Below are 21,893 nucleotides of genomic sequence, written 5' to 3' on the forward strand. Positions count from 1 at the left end.
GTTTCGTATATAAAACCGATCGAAATTCTGGGATCTGAAAAACCTGAATGTGAATGAGCCCTATGAAGGTGCACGCAGACTGTCTTTAGGAGTCAGATCCTACAAATATTATTTCAATGGCCGCCATGTAATACTACAGTTATCGCGAGACGCTGGCCGGATGGCCGAGACACTGCTGCGAATCGTCACTTACCACTTGGGGGGAAGGGGGGGGGGGGGTTTTCAGAAGTCGGCTATATTTTTTACGAGGGGCTGACTGTTCCATAGACGTATATTTGTTAAAAATTTGCTGACTTATTAAAAAGGTATAAAAAAAAGCTAAAAAAAAAAAAAAAAAAAAAAAGGGTCAAATAAATTTTCCCCAAACCATTTGGACCTTTAGTGTTGTTGCATATGGCTGTTACACTGAAACACTAGCACATTTGTACATATCTAATACTTACCCAGTGTGCAGGTGTCCATCCACACAAACATCACACATAATAACATGCCTGTTTTAGTCTCAAATTTTGTAAAGGTTCTAAACACCCAAAACGAATGGCCACTATACGATGTATGGGGCTGTCACTTCTGATGCACCGTGACACCGTCAATCACTTGATCGAAAGGGGTGGTTGGCCTCATTCACACACCAGTAATTTACATCAGTGTTTGGCCTCTCAAAAACACAAAAAAAGGTTTCAATCTTTGTGATCTGTGAATGAGGCCTAACTCTAAATGGAATTTTTTCATTGCCCCTACATAACCACTGCATACCTGCCAACAAAGTCCTTTTTTACAGGCCTGCCCGGCGAATCAGACTGCAAAAGAGGTGGTGCATATGGATCTTTATTTCTGAAGGCTGTGCTTGGGGGTCTCGCGTCCCACAATTCTGCAGTCAATGTTGGAAGGTATGCATCAGCAGTGTGTAGTTACTACCTGCGGCACAGCGCACGTCCGTACACTCTTCATGGTATTGTTCCTCATTTGCTCCATAGTAACAGACGGAGAGGAGAAAAAAAAAAAAAAAAGAATGACAAAAGCATTTATGACTGTCAAAATGACATTAAAAAAAACGTGTCACATTCTTTCCACGGTCAGGCCGTCGGCCTTCTATCAATTTGCCATTATTTAAATATATAATATATAAAAATAAATAAATAAATGACAATGGGCAACAGCGAGTAGAAATGATCTCTTCTGGGTGACCAACTTAATCTCAATGCAGATGGACAATCTTCCCCTAAACTAGTCAAAATTTTTGTTTTTGTAAAGATTTCTGTAAAAAAAGCATTTGCACCATTACAAAAGTGCAATTTTATATAGTGTGGTATGCACAATAAAATGGTAGATTATCCAAAACGATAAAAAAAAAAAAAAATCCTCATGCAGAAATAAAGTTCCCAAATAACGTGGTTTCTGCAAATTGCACCCCTTTCTGAAATGTACATTTTGTATTGTTCTTTTATTCCTATTCTTTAGAAGTCCTATAAACCGGCACACCAGTGCCGATAAAGAAGTGCAAATAATCGTTTTAGCTCCCTACGTTTTATCAAATGAGCAGCCATTTTATATAAAGATTTTTAGGTTTTTGAATTTTTTTTTTTTTTCTCGTTTGTTTCTTTTTTTGTTTCTTTTTTTGTTTCAACTGTTCATGATCCATTGCTGTGGTCATCTGGAGAAAAAAAAAAAAAAAAAAAAAAAAAAGGTAAAAAGAAACCGACTCAAAAGTTTGTAAGCTTCCAGTACAGTCATGAAGCCACGTAGCGGCACAACGAGGAAGGTTACACAAGCCCCACTCTGACCACTATCTACACAGGTCCGTTTCCCTCTTGTGCTTGCGTTTTTTGCTCTGGTACTGCTGGTACTGTGCTTTGTTGCTCTGTAGATGCCGGCTCGGCACCGACGTGCCTTGGCTCGAGTTGGGTTGGCTCTGGTAACCTTTGCTGGAGGACACCGAACGGAACAGTCTGGATGGGCCGTGCTGAAAGGAATTGAGGAGCAATAGAGTTAGCCAGGGTAATAGTACGAAACCAATCATACATTGCAGAACTTCACATGGTTGAGGCAGGCTTTACTCTAGATGTTGCCCTGTTACTCCTTCGCTTTATGTGCGGTCATGGTATGGTGACCGAAAATATACAGCAACCGCATCAACAGCAACCGCATCAACAGCAACCGCATCAACAGCAACCGCATCAACAGCAACCGCATCAACAGCAACCGCATCAACAGCAACCGCATCAACAGCAACCACAGCAACAACAGCATCAACAGCATCAACAGCATCAACAGCATCAACAGCATCAACAGCATCAACAGCATCAACAGCATCAACAGCATCAACAGCATCAACACGAGTGTTTTAAAGTTAATAACTTGAATAGTGATTTGGCTCCTATCAGAACATGATGTATCCAGCGCTGGTGAGAAGAGGTCACATGTAGTGCAGCATTCTCAATGGCTGGCATATTCAATAACAGGAATCCTTCCACCAAGTCTGTGGCAGAGGACCTGGCGGTGGCACCGAGCTGCACAGCGCGCCACCACCGAACATTAGGTGGATGTTCTAAATGGAACGAATACCAGAGGGCACAAAAAAAATAAAAAAAATAATAAGTGGGCCTGGTCTAATCCTGTGAAGGCACAGTAGGCTGTAAGCTGGCACCCCGCAGAAGTCTTACATGCAGGTATATTGCCAAGCTTCTCCACGCCTCCACAAATGTGTGAATGGGTTCAGAGTTCACATATTTGGGCCAAAACTATCAACCTATATAAAGTATACAGCGCTTATACAGATCATTTAAGCAGCAGTGCGAAGATTCAGGATTAGTGCATGAACATCCTATAATTCAGCATTCATAAAAGGCGGGGAGTGACTTCTGAAAAAAAACAAAACAAATATTCCTGATGTACAGTCGTGAATTGCAAAAAGCAGAGTACTTAGAAGAAAAAGTTCTGCTGGTACCTGGGCCTTGTTGCTGTTTGAGGGGGTGATGCTGTGGCTCACTTGTGGCTTGCTGCTGGGTTGCGATGAGCTGGTGCAGGATTCCTGAGGTCCCGTCCGACTATCACTCGCCTGCCGACAACTTGGCTGCTTTGACGTCTTGAATGGCGTTCCGTCTGAGTCCTGAATGCACAGACGTTTAATGACTTTCTTCTACGGGAGACACGTGATGCATCATGCAGGGAGAGTGGACACCACCGGCTAACAGTGAATCGCAGCACAAAAGCCACAGAAATAAAATGTTTGCATCATATCGCGGCAGTGAGAGGGATCCCGTGCTACAACAGGATCCATATACAGGATCCCATGGAATGCTCGGAACAAAGTACTTAAAGGAAATGTGTCACCAGAATTTTATCTATTGTTCGCATCAGGTTTTTTTTTTTTTTTTTTTTAAATTGTAACATGAAGAATAAAATAATGCCAAACTGTAGTAAAAATAAATTCCAATTTTCACAATGGCCACTGGGACCACCGCCCTTTCAAATCAGTTGCTGATCTTTAGAAAAGATTTTTCAGAAGTCTCATTATCATAACAGGCAGGATTACAACAGCCAGTAACAGCACTATAAACAGCTGACTAAGGCTACGTTCACATTTGCGTTGTGCGCTGCAGCGTCGGCGCCGCAACGCACAACGCAAACAAAAACGCAGCAAAACGCATGCACAACGCTGCGTTTTGCGCCGCATGCGTCCTTTTTTTCATTGATTTTTGACGCAGCAAAAATGCAACTTGCTGCGTCCTCTGCGCCCAGACGCGGGCGCCGCAGGGACGCATGTGGTGCAAAACGCAAGTGCGACGCATGTCCATGCGCCCCCATGTTAAATATAGGGGAGCATGACGCATGCGGCGACGCTGCGGCGCACACCGCAAATGTGAACGTAGCCTAAGACCTTTCTACACACTATTATATTAGATACGGGTCAGGGTCTGTCTACTATTACTAATATACTTGTGAATCTCTTAGGCCATGTTCCCAAAATGAGTTTATGCTGCGTGTTTTAGAAAAAAATGCAAGTAACACCCAATTTATCAGCAACATCAAAAACGCACCAAAAACTCATCGTGGGAACGGAGCCTTAGAAGAACAGAAAATAGGAATCTAGCATAGCCCTAGTCACCTGTGTGAAAAAGAGCAAGATGAGGGTTTTTAATACAGTTCGTAAAATGAAGAATTAAAGATAAAAAAAATACAAAAAAACTTTTCAAAATACATTTAAAGAGGTTCTCCATTCTAGAAAGAAAGCCTGCGGTGCACCCACTGCCTCAATCCAATTGTAATCCCTCTGCGGGTGGGCATAGGCGTGACCGGCACTCACGTGACCACGTATTGACCAGTCTCATCCAGCGTCTCAATACAGTATTCCGAGAAGCCGGATGAGACAAGCCAGCACGAGACCGCCAGTCAGCATGGGGAATAGCGAGTATAAAATCACAATTTTGGCAGACTTTTCATAGACTGGAGAACCCCTAAAAATAAAAACCTGATGAAACGGAGGACTTATCACAAGTGGACTTTTTTTGCCTGTATTTTACTCCCACTCCCGCAGAGTATTCAGTTTTTTCCTTATCCTTCATACGGTTCCAGAGATATGGGCCCTTTATTGATAATGTTTTGGGGCTTTTACATGGAGGTGGTGCTTACAAGATTCTGGGGGGACATGTCTTAAGGCTGCTCTACATAATCAGAATTAATCTTAACAAGATTCAAATTGGCACGAGGTGTTGACCAACAATATCATATGAAAAAAACTCAATACTAAAATCACATTTTATTAGTTAAAAACAAGGCAACCAACCCCACCTGCAGTGATCAACGAAAAAACAAAAACCAACTAAACAAAATGTGCTCAAACCCATATAAAAGAACTGATGGGGAAGTCTATAACACCCTAGTCGAGGCACCTGTGCTGCCCCCTACCTGGCTGCGGAGGTAGATGCCCTAGGGGGGAACGTTGTTGCGCCCCCGCTCCACGACGGCTGTCCCTGTGGGTCCTGATATGCCCTGCAGCCACTAGTGAGCCTCTACCCAAAGACTAGAGGGTCCTCTACCCCTATACAATTAGCTACTATACTAGGGATGACCTAGTTCCCCAAGAGAAACAAGCTAATATAATGAACACATATGGCGATATACATAAACTGGATAGTAGTTATTTCACAGTGGACCAAATATTCTTTACAGAATGTGGATATTATCCATCTTCGATAATTCTAGCCAGATGGACTCTATTCTTTGCATGGGCTAACACACCAATCATGTGTCCCTGTTATCACATTCCGGTTTTCATATAAAGCCCCAGCAGCATGGATCACTTCCCACATAGAGCAATGTGTTAAAGCCATAAATACTCATCTATGCCACTGTGCTTTACCAGTTGCCATCTAAAGTACACGCCTCAACGCGTTTCGCCTATGTAGGCTCATCAGGAGGCCAGATAGAATGATATTCTGTGTCACATAGGATAGTGGATAGCTGCGCTATCCAGGACCCACAGGGACAGCCGTCGTGGAGCGGGGGCGCCACAACGTTCCCCCCCTAGGGCGTCTACCTCCGCAGCCAGGTAGGGGGCAGCACAGGTGCCTCGACTAGGGTGTTATAGACTTCCCCATCAGTTCTTTTATATGGGTTTGAGCACATTTTGTTTAGTTGGTTTTTGTTTTTTCGTTGATCACTGCAGGTGGGGTTGGTTGCCTTGTTTTTAACTAATAAAAAGTGATTTTAGTATTGAGGTTTTTTCATATGATTTTGTTGCTCTACATAATCACCATAACAGCCATGCCCTCTTGGTAAAGATCATAATTTGCACTCTACAGGAAGACCCATGTCTCCAAAAGTGTATGATGGATTTAAAACAAAACAATAGCAACTGATTATTCAGGGGGGAAGCAGAAATGAACTAAAAACAAAACAGTCCACTTTTGATCTGGTGACAGATCTTCAAAGACAGGGCCATTTTCTGATGCCACGTTTCTTTTAAGCACATGTCTCCTTTAAAATTACACTAAAGCCGCCACAGAGTCTCGTCACACCAGACATGGCTGCTTCAGGTGACTTTTAGCTTAAGTGTGCAGCAGTGCTGATCCTTTGGCACAGAAGACAAGTTGGATTGGAAGACGCCCAGACGGGACATGAGCCGCTACTACCCAACAGGTCAACCGTAGACATAAGTGTCCTGAACTCACCACATCACTGGAACTGGAGAGGGTGGAAGAGGAGGAAGACAGAGGACCAGAAGAATTGGACGAATGTTTGCCGAGAGTTTCAGAGGATTTATTCTTCGCTTGTCCTAAGGCAGCATTTTGCCCAGACACATTATTATTACACTGATCTAAATGGTGAACGTCCACGATCAACGTCACATCGTTGCCTAAAAATAAACGAAAATGCAAACAAATAGGAATGACAAACTAACAATTATAGTTAGCAAAGCTTGAAAACTTAAACAAAAAATACAATTACCCCCTTACTTTCCATGGGAACAGTTTACATGTATTAAAAACTTGTATAAAGTAACTTTAATTTTAATTTCTAAAGACTGAAAGAAAGAAAAAAAAACCCTCACAAACAACTTCTAAAGTCTCTACAAAATGTTCTTTACCGTTGTACAGCGGTTCAGGTCTATTCTGCTGCCCCCATTTAGTGGATATCCATTCTCTGTAAGCGACCACTTCTTCCGTCACTCGAATAATCCGCCCCAGGATGCTGAAACAGGCACAGGAAGGGTTACATTAGAAAGTAAAGGTTAGTTGTCCCACAGGGGGTTAGTGTCCCCCACACATGGGCTCAGGTATCCTCTACTGGGGGTCTCACCATTGGGACTAGTTTGTGCCATTATTAGAGGAACATTGCTACTGTGTATTTACAAGATTGTCTTGGAACATAACATAAGCATAAACAGACTGAAGATTGCCCCCCGGGGGGGGGGGGGGGGGGATGTACAGACGACCCCCAAGACGTTCCAGGAGATGATAAAGTAGTCAAAAGAAAATATCAAGTTTCTTTATCTGAAAATATGGGGAACTTGGATCTGTTTCCCACAGAGACCCAGATTACAGCGATGTGTCCATTACTGGGCTGCTTGGTGTCGTTTAAATAAAATCAGTGTTTTAATCAGCAGGAGAAAAGTAGAGGACTAGTAAACCTCCTGCTCTGTTTAACAGCCCCCACCACTGTTTATGCTTTCTGCCTATGCACAGTGTACACAGAAAGCAGCCAGTGGGTGTGTGCGGGGTTCTCGTACACTGCTCTGTTAAACCGGCAGAGAAAATAGGGACTGCATCAAAATCACCACCCGCTGACCAGTAAGTGATACATTCCTGGTATCAGGGTCTCAGCCTCATCACAGGTTTCACACTGAATTGTTGGCTCGACTAAATGTGTGATAAGGCTTTGTTCACATCAGTACACATTTTGTCACACTTCGTGAAAAGGATCTATGATTCTGGCACTATTTTTCTTGCAAACCATGAAGAACTAAAAAGCCTCCTTTACAAAAAAAAATTCTGGATATTTTAACAATGGTAAAATGGTATGAGCATTACATGTAAACACATGGTAAAGAGGCCGGCAGTCCACTACAGAGGAACTGTTCTGATTCTCCACCAGGAGAGAATTGTGTTCTTGGCCTTGACTTGTACCGGGAGCTACAGAGGAACTGCTCTGCTTCTCCACCAGGAGACAATCGTGCTTCGCCTTGACCTGTACCGGGAGCTACAGAGGAACTGCTCTGCTTCTCACCAGGAGAGGATTATGTTCTTGGCCTGGACCTGTACCGGGACCTACAGAGGAACTGTTCTGATTCTCCACCAGGAGACAATCGTGTTCTTGGCCTTGACCTGTACCGGGAGCTACAGAGGAACTGCTCTGCTTCTCCACCAGGAGAGAATCGTGTTCTTGGCCTTGAACTGTACTGGGAACTACAGAGAAACTGCTCTGCTTCTCACCAGGACACAATCGTGTTCTTGGCCTTGACCTGTACTGGGAGCTACAGAGGAACTGCTCTGCTTCTCCACCAGGAGACAATCGTGTTCTTGGCCTTGAACTGTACTGGGAACTACAGAGGAACTGCTCTGCTTCTCTACCACGAGACAATCGTATTCTTGGCCTTGACCTGTACCGGGACTCAACAACATGTCTCGGGTGCACCATCGATGTACAAGCCTCCTCCACCTTTTTCTGCATCACTGCCCCTCACCAGCCAGATTTGGGATGTGAATGAAACCTTGATCTCACGCCTTTCAGGCAGCTCCAACAAGTTTTCATTTTTAGATATTCAAGGCCTTTATTTCTGGAAAGTCGAAAATATACACCCATGGTTTCCTGTGTCCCCCATTGAAGCGATAGAGAACATTTTCTTTCCCCATCTGCAGTCTTCAAAAGAATTTGGCCCAGGACCGGCCAGACTAGTCATTCTTCACATGCGATGGCAGATAGTTGGTTGTTAAACCATGTCCTCTGTTGACAATGCCGAATCAGACAGCAGATAGAGCATCAATATGTGGGGATTTAGCGGAGTCTGCAAAAACCCCACAGCCAATTTCTGCATAAAAATAGACTTCGTCTTATGCCTTGCAGTTGTTTCTTCCAAATGGCTCTCTTATAGTTTGAAGGTAATTTGTTAGTAAGAAATACCCCCCCCCCCCATCTCTCCCCCTCACCCCTTACAGGCATGCAGATGTTCCACAGCTAAATCCATTGACACCTTTATACCTTCTAGCTATTGCTGCGTTCCCAAGTCGTATTTTCATCTATATATAAATGAGGTGTTACAGTGCACTGGGCGTGGCGGAGCACATCCCGGGCCCCGCCTCCCAAGGCTGTTCTCCAAGCACCAGCCTCTTTCCTCGCCCGGCATCACAGTTAACTACCAATCAAGCTAAAGAAGTGGATGCTGGGCAGGGAAGCAACCAAAGCAGTCAGAGGCTTAAGAAGTGCTGTCACGCCCAGAGAACTTTAAAGGGATCATCTCAAATTGTCCGACAATGCGCATTAGTTACATTCCAGAAAAGTTAACTCTCCACATCACCAATCAGCTCTCTCTCTAGCCCATTGATTTCTATACAGCAGCTAGCTGCTCCCCTACTCCCCCCCATCATCCCCTGACAAGTAGCACCTAATACATCTAGCATACCCCCACCCCTGCAGCTTTCAGAGCAGGTCACCCTGCCAGAAACCAGAAGGTAAGGAAACTAAAGAGATGGCATTGCTCAGAGCTGCTCAAGAGACAACTTGAGAATGCCTTTAACGCCTCATTTACATTAGATACAAATGCTTAGTGCAGCAATAGGGGGTCTCGATGGATTTAACCTTTAAAGCCCTGCATGGCCATATACACCATTTTGGGGATTTGATCTTACTGATTGATTCCCCCTAGTTAGATATCCAATGATCTGCATGGTTTGTGTTTCAGTAAAGCAGCTGGTGCTTCACAGGTTCTGCGATGTCAGCCATCTTCCTTCCAGTCTATAGGATCTCCGAGAAGAGAAGGGTCCATCATCTCAAACTTTGGCGTTATCATAGCGTTCGGTACTTCATTTCTCTTGGGACCACCAATATTGTAAAGTGTAAATGATCTTTAACAGCTTTGTTCCCCATATCTCAATTTACCGTCAGAAATTCATCTTCCCTATAGCTAGAAAAGTATTACCATGGGGTTATGCTTTTTCTTAACCCCTTAGTGACGGGAGCCACATTTTTGAAATCTGACCAGTGTTACTTTATGTGGTAATAACTCTGCAACGCTTCAACAAATCCCAGTGATTTTGAGACTGTTTTTTTGTGACACATTATACTTTATGATAATGGTAAATTTAGGTCAATATATTTTGTGTTTATTTATAAAAAATATCAAAAATGAGAAAAATGTTTAAAAATTTGCAATTTTCAAAATTTGAATGATTATCCCTTTAACCCCTTCCCGACCTTTGACGCATACGCTGCGTCATGAAAGTCGGTGCCAATCCGACCTGTGACGCAGCGTATGCGTCATGGAATGATCGCGTCCCTGCAGATCGGGTGAAAGGGTTAACTCCAATTTCACCCGATCTGCAGGGACAGGGGGAGTGGTACTTCAGCCCAGGGGGGGTGGCTTCACCCCCCCGTGGCTACGATCGCTCTGATTGGCAGTTTCACTTTCAACAGCCAATCAGAGCGATTTGTAATATTTCACCTAAAAAACTGGTGAAATATTACAATCCAGCCATGGCCGATGCTGCAATATCATCGGCCATGGCTGGAAATACTGAAGTGACCCCCCCACCCCACCCCGACCGATCGCCCCCCCAAGCCACCGATCTGTCCCGTAGTCCCCTCCGTCCTGTGCTCCGCTCCCCCGTCCTCCTGTCCGCTCCCCCCGTGCTCCTATGTCACCCCCCCGTGCCCCGATCTCCCCCCCTTATACTTACCGGGGCTCCCGGTGTCGGTCCGTCTTCTCCATGGGCGCCGCCATCTTCCAAAATGGCGGGCGCATACTCAGTGCGCCCGCGAATCTGCCGTTCGGCAGATTCGTTACAAGTACATTTTGATCGCTGTGGTAGGTTCTATCACAGCGATCAAAATAATAAAAAAAAAATTATAAATAAACCCCCCCCCTTTATCACCCCATAGGTAGGGACAATAATAAAGAAAATATATTTTTTTCTTTTTCCACTAGGGTTAGGGTTTCAACTAGGGTTAGAACTAGGGGTAGGGTTAGGGGTAGGGTTAGGGGTAGGGTTATGGCATGTGCACACAGTGCGGATTGGCCGCGGATCCGCAGCGGATTGGCCGCTGCAAATTCGTAGCAGTTCTCCATCAGGTTTACAGTACCATGTACACCTATGGAAAACCAAATCCGCTGTGCCCATGGTGCGGAAAATTCCATGCAGAAACGCTGCGTTGTATTTTCCGCAGCATGTCAATTCTTTGTGCGGATTCCGCAGCGTTTTACACCTGTTCCTCAATAGGAATCCGCAGGTGAAATCCGCACAAAAAAAAACACTGGAAATCTGCTGTAAATCCGCAGGTAAAACACAGTGCCTTTTACCTGCAGATTTTTCAAAAATCGTGCAGAAAAATCTCACACAAATCCGCAACGTGGGCACATAGCCTTAGGGTTAAGATTAGCCTTAGGGCTAGGGTTGGAATTAGGGCTAGGGTTGGAATTAGGGCTAGGGTTGGAATTAGGGCTAGGGTTGGAATTAGGGCTAGGGTTGGAATTAGGGCTAGGGTTGGAATTAGGGCTAGGGCTGGAATTTTAGGGCTGGAATTAGGGCTGGAATTAGGGCTGGAATTAGGGCTGGAATTAGGGCTGGAATTAGGGCTGGAATTAGGGCTGGAATTAGGGCTGGAATTAGGGTTGGAATTAGGGTTGGAATTAGGGTTGGAATTAGGGTTGGAATTAGGGTTGGAATTAGGGTTGGAATTAGGGTTGGAATTAGGGTTGGAATTAGGGTTGGAATTAGGGTTGGAATTAGGGTTGGAATTAGGGTTGGAATTAGGGTTGGAATTAGGGTTGGAATTAGGGTTGGAATTAGGGTTGGAATTAGGGTTGGAATTAGGGTTGGAATTAGGGTTGGAATTAGGGTTGGAATTAGGGTTGGAATTAGGGTTACGGGTGTGTTGGGGTTAGGGTTGTGATTAGGGTTATGGCTACAGTTGGGATTAGGATTAGGGGTGTGTTGGGGTTAGTGTTGAAGTTAGAATTGAGGGGTTTCCACTGTTTAGGCACATCAGGGGTCTCCAAACGCAACATGGCGCCACCATTGATTCCAGCCAATCTTGCGTTCAAAAAGTCAAATGGTGCTCCCTCCCTTCCAAGCCCCGACGTGCGCCCAAACAGTGGTTTACCCCCACATTTGGGGTACCAGCGTACTCAGGACAAACTGGGCAACAACTGTTGGGGTCCAATTTCTCCTGTTACCCTTGCAAAAATAAAAAATTACTTGCTAAAACATAATTTTTGAGGAAAGAAAAATGATTTTTTATTTTCATGGCTCTGCGTTATAAACTTCTGTGAAGCACTTGGGGGTTGAAAGTGCTCACCACACATCTAGATAAGTTCCCTTGGGGGTCTAGTTTCCAAAATGGAGTCACTTGTGGGGAGTTCCTACTGTTTAGGCACATCAGGGGCTCTGCAAACGCAACCTGACGCCCGCAGAGCATTCCATCAAAGTCTGCATTTCAAAACGTCACTACTTCCCTTCCGAACCCCGACGTGTGCCAAAACAGTGGTTTACCCCCACATATGGGGTATCAGCGTACTCAGGAGAAACTGGACAACAACATTTGGGGTCCAATTTCTCCTGTTACCCTTGGGAAAATAAAAAATTGTGGGCTAAAAATCATTTTTGAGAAAATAAAAATTATTTTTTAGTTTCATGGCTCTGCGTTACAAACTTCTGTGAAGCACTTGGGGGTTCAAAGTGCTCACCACACATCTAGATTAGTTCCTTGGGAGGTCTAGTTTCCAAAATGGGGTCACTTGTAGGGGAGCTCCAATGTTTAGGCACACAGGGGCTCTCCAAACGCGACATGGTGTCCGGTAACGATTGGAGCTAATTTTCCATTCAAAAAGTCAAATGGCACGCCTCCCCTTCCGAGCCTTGCTGTGCACCCAAACAGTGGTTTACCCCCACATATGAGGTATCGGGCGTACTCAGGAGAAATTGCCCAACAAATTTTAGGATCCATTTTATCCTGTTGCCCATGTGAAAATGAAAAAATTGAGGCTAAAAGAAATTTTGTGTGAAAAAAAAGTACTTTTTCATATTTACGGATCAATTTGTGAAGCACCTGAGGGTTTAAAGTGCTCACTATGCTTCTAGATAAGTTCCTTGGGGGGGTCTAGTTTCCAAAATGGGGTCACTTGTGGGGGAGCTCCAATGTTTAGGCACACGGGGGCTCTCCAAAAGCGACATGGTGTCCGCTAGCGATGGAGATAATTTTTCATTGAAAAAGTCAAATGGCGCTCCTTCCCTTCCGAGCCTTACCATGTGCCCAAACAGTGGTTTACCCCCACATATGAGGTATCAGCGTACTCAGGACAAATTGGACAACAACGTTCGTGGTCCAGTTTCTCCTTTTACCCTTGGGGAAATAAAAAAAATTGTTGCTAAAAGATCATTTTTGTGACTAAAAAGTTAAATGTTCATTTTTTACTTCCATGTTGCTTCTGCTGCTGTGAAACACCTGAAGGGTTAATAAACTTCTTGAATGTGGTTTTGAGCACCTTGAGAGGTGCAGTTTTTAGAATGGTGTCACTTGGTGCCATATAGACCCCTCAAACTGACTTCAAATGTGAGGTGGTCCCTAAAAAAAATGGTTTTGTAAATTTTGTTGTAAAAATGAGAAATCACTGGTCAAATTTTAACCCTTATAACTTCCTAGCAAAAAAAAATGTTGTTTCCAAAATTGTGCTGATGTAAAGTAGACATGTGGGAAATGTTATTTATTAACTATTTTGTGTCACATAACTCTCTGGTTTAACAGAATAAAAATTAAAAATGTGAAAATTGCGAAATTTTCAAAATTTTTGCCAAATTTCCGTTTTTTTCACAAATAAACTCAGAAATTATCGACCTAAATTTACCACTAACATGAAGCCCAATATGTCACGAAAAAACAATCTCAGAATCGCTAGGATCCGTTGAAGCGTTCCTGAGTTATTACCTCATAAAGGGACACTGGTCAGAATTGCAAAAAACTGCAAGGTCATTAAGGCCAAAATAGGCTGGGTCATGAAGGGGTTAATCCAGATGGTCATACCGCAGCAAACCATTAATAAATAACAATTCCCACATGTCTGCTTTACATCAGCACCATTTGTAAATGTTTTTTTATTTTGTTAGCATTTTAGGAAGTTTAAAAATGTAGCAGCAATTTTTCATTTTTTCAAGGAAATTTACGAAATTAATTTTTTTAGGGACTTATCCATGTTTGAAGTGACTTTAGGGGTCCCATATATTGGGAACCCCCAAAACGTGATACCATTTTAAAAACAGCACCCCCTGACATATCGAAAACTGCTGTCAGGTAGTTTATTAACCCTTCAGGTGCTTTACAGGATTTAATGCAAAGTGGTATGGCAGAAATGAAAAAGGGAAATTAGACTTACTGGTAATTCCATTTCCAGGTAGTCCCTCAGGACAGCACCATGGATTACGTCTTTCCTTGACCTATAGCGGGACAGGATCATAGAGAGGTTAAAAGGACCCTCCCACCTCCACCCTCCAGTGTTGTTTCAAAGTACCACCGAGGATGGAAATAAATGGTCTAAATGTGCCCTTACAAACATGTCTGTAAACCATTAAACTGCTTTGTCTTAATTTCGAGCCATGGTGACCCGAAGGATAAACGATCTGCCGGTAGATTAATCCCGAACAATCCTAAAAAACAGAAACATAAGGGAGGGAACTACGGGTGCTGTCCTGAGGGACTACCTGGAAATGGAATTACCAGTAAGTCTAATTTCCCTTTTTCCATTACGTCCCTCAGGACAGCACCATGGAGAATACCAAAGCAACTCTCCTAGGGTGGGTACAGAAGCCCAGGAATCAAAGTCCCAGGCAAAAACCAGGACTAAATATATAGAGGATCTGAAAGATCAGAAAAACCATAGATCTCGAAAGAGATCCGCAAAGAAAATCACCGTAGTGAGTGCCTGGTATACATCTATAATGGCCAATTTCAGTATGAATGTGGTAAATGAAATAAGCCTCAGGAGCAGAGAGTGAGATACACCCATTGTACTCCAATACCAATAATGAAGCACAGCAAGTTATTTATTGTGGTAGATACTTATAGACATCGCAGCTCCAGAATAGGGTTAGAGAACCTTATTGCCCAGCAAAATATGGTGAAAGTCACAGCCACCACACAATGAGGACTGTACCGACCAATAATAAGCTGCATGTGCTTATAACCCAGGACTGTTCCATCATTGGTCCTTCTGGGCTCAGGTTAAGTCTTGGTTACAGACCAGCTTACCGTACTACAAGGAGACCTGCAGGACAGAGGCCCTGGACTGCGGGAAGATCAAACCAATAACAGTTAGTACATGGATAATGGCAGAGCATTGGGATGTACGCACATTACTCATCCAGGAGATCACGTCTATTCCAAATCCTTAGATGTCTAACCCCAAGAAGGGTTATATATTATTGAAACTAAGGAATACACCATCCGGCAGGTAATATCTCCTGCCATTACCAACGTCGGGCTTCTCATTAGAAGCGCTGAAAGAGAAACGTGGGTCATCACTCCTGTTTTACTGATGTTAGACACAGGGAGTCTGGACTCTGAATCAATGAAGGTGGTGGTGGTAGTGCTAGTAAAAATCTTCCGACACTTGAAATTATTTGGAACTGCATTTATACGAGTCATTAGTCCCGACATTATAAGTATGTCAACTTATTTGTCCATATATGCATATTACGCTCATACATATCCCAAGAGGCAATCTTCTCGGGGATCTTTATACACCCAGACTGCCCTTGTGGGAGTAACCATATTCCATGGCTAGAGAAAAAGTAGGTTTCTTCCTCGTAACAGAGGGAAATTATCTACTGTGAGGCAGTGAGACTATGGGGTCTTAACAGTAAGAGCCCTGGATACAGTTTCATTTATCTTAGGAGCCGTGACTGCTGTAAGAGCAAAGAAAGAGAGCAAAGAAAAGTGAAACACTTGCTTATTGAACCAGAAAATGGAAAGCATGCTTCCAAAGTCACTCTGAAGCCCGATCATAAAGCTCTGTGCAGACAAGACCTGCAACTAACTGAAGTCCAGTCATGAGATGTAGCCTGGACATAAGGCCCCACCATAGCCTAGAGGTCCAAGGCCTAGCTGCAAATGGGTTCCAGGTACAGCTTTGGCACCAAGGCCTGAGACTAGAGTCAGCCCAGAGGCCCCGGCCATCGATGCAACATTAAACCAAGCACTCCCCTGTGCTGGCTCCATACCTGCTAGAAGACAGGGGGAGCTGGTAACGCCGAGAGCCTACCGTGGAAGGAAGCGCCGTCCATTCAGAAATGCTGCATTACTGCCTGTGCCCCCTTCAGTGTTCCATTGTGGCACGCACGCCGATCAAATGTGCCGGCGCTCCTCTCTGACGTCATTGGGAGCGCAACGGCCTTCTCCACCACACGACTTTCGGAAGAAGCGGTGTTTTGCTGGTCAGCGTCCGAGCCGAGAGCCCCCCACTGGGAGGAAGCGGCACTACCCGTCCACTCGACTGGTCTCTGGGGCTGAGGGACTCCCCACCGGGGAGTTTCCACCCTGGGCTACTTGACAGGGGGAAGGATTGGACCTGCCGCACGATCCCCCTAAGCCCATTACACAGGCTGATGGCTGAGAAACCTCTCAAAGAGGAGTCGGCCATGGTCCGTCTGACCGGGAAAAGGGAAGGCTGAGATCCCCGAACTCTGAGTCCATCTGGTACAGCACTGATAGCTGAGGGACCTCTACCCAGTGAGGTGTCAGCCACGGACCACTTGACAGGGGGAAGAGAATCCACAGGATATCTTCGCTCTAGGAGCAACCTCTCATACAACCGTCCCTGTAGGGACAGGAAAAACACTGGAGGGTGGAGGTGGGAGGGTCCTTTTAAAGGGAACCTGTCACCACGTTTTTGGAAGATGGGATAAAAATAGCGTTAAATAGGGGCAGAGGTGGGCATTACATAAGTGTGTTTGTTATGCGTTTATTATCCACCTAAGTTGCCGAAATATCTTTGCAAAGTCTCCGTTTTCGCCTGTCAATCAGGCTGGTCTGGTCAAAAGGGCGTCTTGTCTTCCCCCAGATTTTGCGTAGTTTTCCGTTGGTGGCGTAGTGGTGTGCGCATGCCCAAAGTCCTGAATCCTCTGCCAGGGGATTTAAAAGAGCGTGCTGTTCGTTTTCATTGGTGATCGGTGGGCGCGGCCATCTTCCTTTGGCCGCGCGTGCGCAGAAGCGGCGCTCTGCTGGCCGCGGCTTCAGGAAAATGGCCGCGGGATGCCGCGCGTGCGCAGATGGATATCGCGGCGGCCATTTTCCTGAAGCCGCGGCCAGCAGAGCGCCGCTTCTGCGCACGCGCGGCCAAAGGAAGATGGCCGCGGCCAAAGGAAGATGGCCGCGCCCACCGATCACCAATGAAAACGAACAGCGCGCTCTTTTAAATCCCCTGGCAGAGGATTCAGGACCTTGGGCATGCGCACACCACTACGCCACCAACGGAAAACTACGCAAAATCTGGGGGAAGACAACGCCCTTTTGACCAGACCAGCCTGATTGACAGGCGAAAACGGAGACTTTGCAAAGGTATTTCGGCAACTTAGGTGGGTAATAAACGCATAACAAACACACTAAAGTAATGCCCACCTCTGCCCCTATTTAACGCTATTTTTATCCCATCTTCCAAAAACGTGGTGACAGGTTCCCTTTAACCTCTCTATGATCCTGTCCCGCTATAGGTCAAGGAAGGACGTCCTCCATGGTGCTGTCCTGAGGGACGTAATGGAAAATGTGTATTTTTACCACCTAAATGCCTCTAACTTCTGAACAGATTACTCCAGCCGTCAGACTCTTAGGCCGCTATTTGGTCATGAATTGCCATGGCAAACATCAGGACTACACAATCATGATCTGAGGGCACCAATTGGGATAAAGAGGAAGCCCCCACGCTCTGTTAACCATATATAATGATGTAGTCACTATTTACAGCAGCATCTAAGGGGTTAAACAGATTTGGACGGTGCAAACACTGATGGTGGCTGATGCAGAAAGTTGTCAGCTATAGTGTACTACCAACAGATGCTGGATTGTTACCTGTATGGGGATGCTATTCTTATATGTCAGGTCAGTTAAAAGACGTATTGGCTGTCATTAAGGGGTTAACTGAGAATGGACGTGTACTACACTGAACTTTCCTATATAAAAAACTTCTGCAGCAAAAAGTATTAGGTGGGCATAAAAGGACACTATTGGTCTCCATCAGGTGAATAATGGTTAATGGAAATATTCAGTGCATTCCATATTCCAAAAGTCGATACCAAGCAAACCCTGAACACAGTCAGGCCAAGAATTACATGTAGAAGAAGGAGAGAGTCTCCCCCAATATCTAAACCATTCCACTTACAGGGGCCGAGCCACACACGCAAGCTCCAATATAGTGGCTACAATAAACCACATACAACCGGTTGTACTTTTAAGGCTACGTTCACATTTGCGTTGTTGGGCGCAGCGTCGTCGACGCATGCGTCATGCGCCTTTATCTTTAACATGGGGGGCGCATGGACATGAGCCGGTATGCGTTGTACTGCGTTTTACGACGCATGCGTCATACAGACTCACAAGACAGGGTGCAGGGGACGTTACTTGTAGCGTTTTCCCTGCGCCGAAAGTCCCGATATGTAGGATCTTATGACAACGCATGCGTCGCAAAACGCTGCGTTGTGTACATGTGTTGTTGGTTGCATCGCCGACGCTACGCCCAACAATGCAAATGTGAACGTAGCCAAATGGAGACAAAACTGGAAGGAAGTGTGTGGGAAGAATGCTACAACCCCGCAGGCAGCGACAGCAGTCATCTACTGCTCTTAACACCAATCACCTTGTCAGCATTGCACAATGAGCAACACGTGTCTACTATTTTCTAAGAATGAGGATTTCTGAGCCTTCTCTGTCTCACGTCAGGCCAGAAAGCCTGATCGTGTCTGCACCAAATATCTCTCAACATGTGGAAATTGGTTATAAAACACAGCAGGAGAAATTAATAGGAGATTCCCATCTCAGGATGGAGAGCAGGACTATGGTCTGAACTCCAACAAAAGTGAATGGAGAGAGTCAGGTACGCATGGCCACCCCCACCGTACCCATGGCCACCCCCACCGTACCCATGGCCACCCCCACCGTACCCATGGCTTGGATGTGGAGACAGGTGGGATATGAGTTTTTTATGCCATTTTCAGAGGATATGCCATAAATGTCAAAGATTGGAATATCATTTGAAATAGTAAAGAAGGAAACTTTTTTTTTGCACTGATCAATGTAAGCAATTACTATGTGTCACACTTCGCTTACCTTTCGCTTTCATTGTTGGGATAGTACTTGGCTATAGGCGACACTGCATGGCTTAAGACAACATATGCATAATCAAAGGCTTGCTTCACCTGCATGGCCCCATACGAGCTCCTTCCCACATCATTGCCTTGGAAAGGAGAAAAAAAAAAAAAGTGGCAAAAGGAGACCGTTACTTTTGGTACAATCACCAAACTCATGACATCTATGAAAGAGAAGCTGTTTTATACTTACCCGGCTGCAAAGGATCTTCAATATACAGCATGGATGGTCTGTATCCATCCAACATGCTTTTTTGTACCTCATCCTTGGCAACATATGAACCACCGTCTTTAATTCGGATTCCAGTTTTTAAATAGTTAAAATGCCTTCCGTAAAGTTCAAAAAACTCTATCAGCAGAACGCCATAGTTGGCATCAGGCCTGCACGCATCTTCTCGTGGGTGCAACTGCAAACACAAGGGAAAACACGGACTATGAACACAGGCTTTCACACTGCAGACATTGAGGTGAGCCTGTCAGGAGGAGTATGCCCTCCGGAAGGGACTAGGCTGGAGACTTTTAGTCCACTTTATGCTACAATATCTGGCAAATCTTCTGCAAAGTCCACATATATCAGAAGGTGGTCACAGCCATGGCAAACTACAACCGTGGAAGACACAGGGTACGAAAATTACCAATGGATATAGATGCTTAATGTCGGTAATGGGGGAACTACATGACTGTTTGCTTTACCTGTCATCTCTATGCGACAGCCCAAGATTTACGACGTAGGCAATAAAGGAGAGCAGCTCACCTGCAGGAAACTGACGGCCATTAAAAAGAGACTGTAGGAGCCTATCCCGCCTGTGAACACTTCGTTCAGGTCTCTCTGTAACAAGAACTGCTTTAAAACCAGCACTAGGTATGGAAGAACTGGGTATTTCTGAAAAAAAAAAAGACAACCATTTTATTATATACACATGCTGATTACAATGCCCAAAGTCATATTCATCAAACAATGAAAAAATAAAAGCTAATACCGTATATACTCGAGTATAAGCCGAGATTTTCAGCCCACTTTTTTGGGCTGAAATTGCCCCTCTCGGCTTATACTCGAGTCATACCGGGGGTCGGCAGGGGAGGGGGAGCTGTCTAAAAATACTCGCCTATTCCAGGAGCAGTCCCTGCTTCCCCGGCAGCAGCAGCTTCAGCTTCTTCCTGTACTCAGCGGTCACATGGTCCCGCTCATTACAGTAAATGAATATTCGGCTCCACCTCCCACAGCGGCAGGACCAGGTGAGTATACGGGGAGGGGAGCGCAGCGCTGCGCGATAGTCACCTGCTCCTCGTTCCAGGCGCCGATCTGTCTCCAGCAGTGATGCTGAGGTCAGAGGGCGCGGTGACGTGGTCAGTGCTGGAGACAGATCGGCGCCGGAACGAGGAGCAGGTGACTATTGAAAGTGCCGGGGGCCTGAGCGACGGAGAGGTGAGTATGTGATTTATTTTTTTTATCGCAGCAAATGGGGCAAGTGTCTGTATGGAGCATCTATGGGGCCACAACGTTCCTGCAGCACTATATGGGGCCACAACGTTCCTGCAGCACTATATGGGGCCACAACGTTCCTGCAGCACCATATGGGGCCACAACGTTCCTGCAGCACCATATGGGGCCACAACGTTCCTGCAGCACCATATGGGGCCACAACGTTCCTGCAGCACCATATGGGGCCACAACGTTCCTGCAGCACCATATGGGGCCACAACGTTCCTGCAGCACCATATGGGGCCACAACGTTCCTGCAGCACCATATGGGGCCACAACGTTCCTGCAGCACCATATGGGGCCACAACGTTCCTGCAGCACCATATGGGGCCACAACGTTCCTGCAGCACCATATGGGGCCACAACGTTCCTGCAGCACCATATGGGGCCACAACGTTCCTGCAGCACCATATGGGGCCACAACGTTCCTGCAGCACCATATGGGGCCACAACGTTCCTGCAGCACCATATGGGGCCACAACGTTCCTGCAGCACCATATGGGGCCACAACGTTCCTGCAGCACCATATGGGGCCACAACGTTCCTGCAGCACCATATGGGGCCACAACGTTCCTGCAGCACCATATGGGGCCACAACGTTCCTGCAGCACCATATGGGGCCACAACGTTCCTGCAGCACCATATGGGGCCACAACGTTCCTGCAGCACCATATGGGGCCACAACGTTCCTGCAGCACCATATGGGGCCACAACGTTCCTGCAGCACCATATGGGGCCACAACGTTCCTGCAGCACCATATGGGGCCACAACGTTCCTGCAGCACCATATGGGGCCACAACGTTCCTGCAGCACCATATGGGGCCACAACGTTCCTGCAGCACCATATGGGGCCACAACGTTCCTGCAGCACCATATGGGGCCACAACGTTCCTGCAGCACCATATGGGGCCACAACGTTCCTGCAGCACCATATGGGGCCACAACGTTCCTGCAGCACCATATGGGGCCACAACGTTCCTGCAGCACCATATGGGGCCACAACGTTCCTGCAGCACCATATGGGGCCACAACGTTCCTGCAGCACCATATGGGGCCACAACGTTCCTGCAGCACCATATGGGGCCACAACGTTCCTGCAGCACCATATGGGGCCACAACGTTCCTGCAGCACCATATGGGGCCACAACGTTCCTGCAGCACCATATGGGGCCACAACGTTCCTGCAGCACCATATGGGGCCACAACGTTCCTGCAGCACCATATGGGGCCACAACGTTCCTGCAGCACCATATGGGGCCACAACGTTCCTGCAGCACCATATGGGGCCACAACGTTCCTGCAGCACCATATGGGGCCACAACGTTCCTGCAGCACCATATGGGGCCAC

At 45.9% G+C, this 21,893-nt stretch overlaps 1 protein-coding gene across 2 annotated transcripts in view; it reads right to left on the minus strand.

The window, feature by feature from the left end:
* Window positions 1-1,624: 1,624 nt before the first annotated feature.
* The window catches only part of TENT4B (terminal nucleotidyltransferase 4B), a 121,043-nt gene continuing 100,774 nt past the window's right edge, over window positions 1,625-21,893 (minus strand). Inside the window, exons 6-12 of one of the 2 annotated variants that reach the window (XM_077288224.1) lie at window positions 19,816-19,944; window positions 19,255-19,468; window positions 19,024-19,150; window positions 6,590-6,693; window positions 6,174-6,358; window positions 2,948-3,139; window positions 1,625-1,963 (exon numbers count right to left, since the gene is read on the minus strand). In XM_077288224.1, the coding sequence (XP_077144339.1) occupies window positions 1,787-1,963; window positions 2,948-3,139; window positions 6,174-6,358; window positions 6,590-6,693; window positions 19,024-19,150; window positions 19,255-19,468; window positions 19,816-19,944 (1,128 nt within the window). In that variant the 3' untranslated portion in view covers window positions 1,625-1,786. The remainder of the gene's footprint in view (window positions 1,964-2,947; window positions 3,140-6,173; window positions 6,359-6,589; window positions 6,694-19,023; window positions 19,151-19,254; window positions 19,469-19,815; window positions 19,945-21,893) is intronic. The other variant, XM_077288223.1, reaches the window with a different exon arrangement.

Source organism: Ranitomeya variabilis, chromosome 2 (assembly GCF_051348905.1).
Source record: "Ranitomeya variabilis isolate aRanVar5 chromosome 2, aRanVar5.hap1, whole genome shotgun sequence".
Classification (NCBI taxonomy): Eukaryota; Metazoa; Chordata; class Amphibia; order Anura; family Dendrobatidae; genus Ranitomeya; species Ranitomeya variabilis.